The following is a 3,084-nucleotide window of genomic DNA, read 5'->3' on the forward strand; positions in this document are numbered from 1 at the left end:
GGAGCGCCAGGCCAGTCCCAAGCCCTGGGTGACATGTACCCAGCGCGGCTGCCCGCCCAGAGGGGCACTGCTCGCCCCGCATGTCCTCCGCGAGAGGGCACGGCCCAGCCCCATCCCAGTGCAGGCGGGGAGCTGGTCTGGGCCCTGCCAGGCGAGAGGCCCCAGCACCCAGTCACCCCCACAGCAGGCGGCCCGGGGACCCTGGAGGCTGGGCTGGGGCTGGGACCTGCGCCAGGCCTGGCTGAGCCGGGGAGGGGAGCCGCGCGCGGTGCCCACCTGAACGCAGCAGCCTCCCTGGGTCAGCAGCCACTGGAGACAGGCCAGGTTGCCGGTGGCCGCCGCGTCGTGGCCCGGGGTGGCCCCGTTGCGGGCCCGGCTATTGCCCCGCAGCGCCGCCTCCTCCACCAGGTAGCGCAGGCAGTTGAGCTTGCCGGCCCGGGCGGCGTGGTGAGCGGGCGAGGCGCCCAGCGGGTCCCGGAGCCCCGGCCGCAGCAGCCCCGCCGCCTGCAGGGACTTCAGGGTGTCCACGTCCCCCTGGCGAGCGGCGAGCAGAGCCCGCTCCAGGGCCATCTCCTCGGCCGGGGGAGCCGGAGCCGCCGGCCCCTCACCAGCCCGGGGGCGCCATGGGGCTGCCCGGAGCGCCGAGCCGCCGGAATGCGCTTAGCTCCCGGGAGGGGGCCGCTGCCAGCAAGCCCCGGGAAGGAGCTGCCCCGGCCGGACACTGCGAGATCTGTGCCCCGGGACCCCTCCTGTCCTGCGCCCCCCGGGATCCCTCCTGCCCTGCGCTGCGCCCCCCGGACCCCTTCTGTCCTGCGCCCCCGCGATCTCTCCTGCGCTGCGCCCCGGGACCCCTCCTGTCCTGCCCTGCGCCCCCCAGGACCCCTCCCGCGCTGCGCCCCGAGGAGCTGTCCGTGGCGTCTCCTGCCCGGGGACTTGCGCCTTGGGGGTCTCTCGCTCCGGCTGTCAGGCTGGCTGGGGCTCCCGGGGACTCCGAGGCGCACAGCGCAGCATGGCCCCTGGTCTTGGCACTTCCCGCCCCCCAGGGTCAGACTCCAGCGGCCGCCCCGCTCCCTGCCTCCGGACTCTGGGGAACAGCAGCCAGGCGGCGGCAGGAGCTCGCAGCGATCCCACCCCCAGGACGGCTCCTCCTTCCCTCGGTGTCTGTCTGGGGAATCGCAGGAGTCGCTGTGATCTTCCCCTCCCCTGCGCTTCCCGCCCAGCTCCTCCTGCTGACCCCCACCCACTGCTAATCCCCAGGACCAGGAAGGGGTTAAACTCCGGGGAGGCTCCTGGCTGTGGGGACCTGGCTAGAGTCACTGGACTCCGGGCATGCAGCATCGGGGCTGGCAGAAGGGCCCCAGGCAATTCCTGGCGGGAGCTGTGGGGAGGGGAGATGCCCCAGTGACTAGCAGGGGCCAAGGGTGTGTTGGAAGCGCACAGTGGCAAGCGTATCTGTGTGCCTCTGACACTAGAGTCCATGCCCTGCAGGGCTGTTGCCTGGGAGCCAACGCTGGCCCTACCCCAGTGGCTTTGTGGCCCTTTCCCTGCTTGCTAGCCCGCCCTGGTCTCTGCAAATGGCCCAAGTCGATTCCTGCCTATAATCACAACCCTTCCACTGTACACTGTTGGTGATATGTGACTGGTCACTGAAGTCACATGGTATTGTGGGTTACAGACGTCAGGGCCTTGCAGAGCAGTGTCCCATTGAAGGAGGAATCAGTGATGGGGAGTTGGGGTCTTTTCTTGATGTAGTCTAGATACACTAGTCCTAGAACAGAGCAAGTCACAAACGGCACCAGCAAGCCCCTCTGCCAGGAACCTCAGCCCAACACCAAGGCCTGGTTCCCAAGAAACAACTCTGCCCCAAGAATTTGCTCTGGCTAGAGTGATTAGATTACAGCAGAGAGCAAACTCCCTTGCTGTTTGCCACAGCTCCCCAAAAGAAATCACATCACAAAACTCACAACAACACAACCTTTCATCCAAGATTGTGCACTGCTCCCACACCGAGATGAAAGCTATTTGTACGGGTGCCATCTGGTGGCTGCTGCCCTCAGAGTGGTGTCCATGTTCCCTGTCTCAAATGTAGAGCTTCTATAACAGAATAAAGACACGTGGGACTAGTGGTAATTATGATGGTGATTCTTTGGGTTACGGCAGCACCCAGAGGCCTCACTCCGGATCAGGCCCCGATGTGCTGGGTGCTGCACACCCAGAGGAGCATGTGGCCTATTCTAGTTTGGGTGCGATTGTAGGAGCTCCTTCCTCCAACCCGAATGTGACTAGACCCCTGCTTGCGAAGGAGATACGGCCAAACTGAGCAGCTGTTCGGGGCTTGCCCATAAAACCGGTTTGCAACATTGAACCAACTGTAACCCCGGATCAGGTGCGGTATGTGAGTAATTACACAAGAGACGTTTGGTCTGCTGGCCATTGGATGCTCTCCCTAGCTTGTTCATGTCACGCTGCCCGCATTGACTTAAGAGCAAGTCCCATGGCAGGGCAGACTGTTCGGAAGCCCAAAATGGATATGAATTGTGTACTTAGATTTCACCAACTAATGATCTAGTGTAAACTCCTCAGGCACTATAACAGCCCTAGCAGGTAGTCACAGACAGTCCCCTTGGAAACTCCGGTCTATCTCACAACAAAAGTGAGCTTACCTTTGTGAGAGATGGTCAGGTTATTCCCAGTCCCAAAGGATCAGTCACTTACCCCACCAGAGACAACGCTTGTAGCCAGTCCTATAATAAACTATCTAAAGATTTATTAAGTAGGAAAAGGAAACGAGAGTTATTGACAAGGTTAATGCAGGTAAAGGCACACACACAAAAGAGTTACAATCTTAATTAAAAATAATAATAGTGGCTTCTCTAATTAGAGAATCAACAAGCTCTATATGACTTTTAGGGCTAACACAGGCTGAGCAGCTGGGGATCTCTTGCCTATGCCTAGAGACCTCGTCCCTCAGAGTCCAAGCAGCAGCGAGACATAGTTCCTTCTTGTTAGGGTTTTTATCGCCCTCCTCCCTTGTGCTCTGAGCTGCAAGATCAGCTGATGGAAGAAATCCACTTGCATGACTGA

At 60.8% G+C, this 3,084-nt stretch overlaps 1 protein-coding gene across 2 annotated transcripts in view; it reads right to left on the reverse strand.

The window, feature by feature from the left end:
• The window catches only part of ESPN (espin), a 76,167-nt gene extending 75,416 nt beyond the window's left edge, over positions 1-751 (reverse strand). For both annotated transcript variants that reach the window (XM_034753576.1, XM_034753577.1), the window contains exon 1: positions 277-751. In XM_034753576.1, coding sequence (XP_034609467.1) covers positions 277-570 — 294 coding nt within the window. In that variant the 5' untranslated portion in view covers positions 571-751. The remainder of the gene's footprint in view (positions 1-276) is intronic.
• Positions 752-3,084: the final 2,333 nt, after the last annotated feature.

Source organism: Trachemys scripta, chromosome 19, assembly GCF_013100865.1.
Source record: "Trachemys scripta elegans isolate TJP31775 chromosome 19, CAS_Tse_1.0, whole genome shotgun sequence".
Classification (NCBI taxonomy): Eukaryota; Metazoa; Chordata; order Testudines; family Emydidae; genus Trachemys; species Trachemys scripta.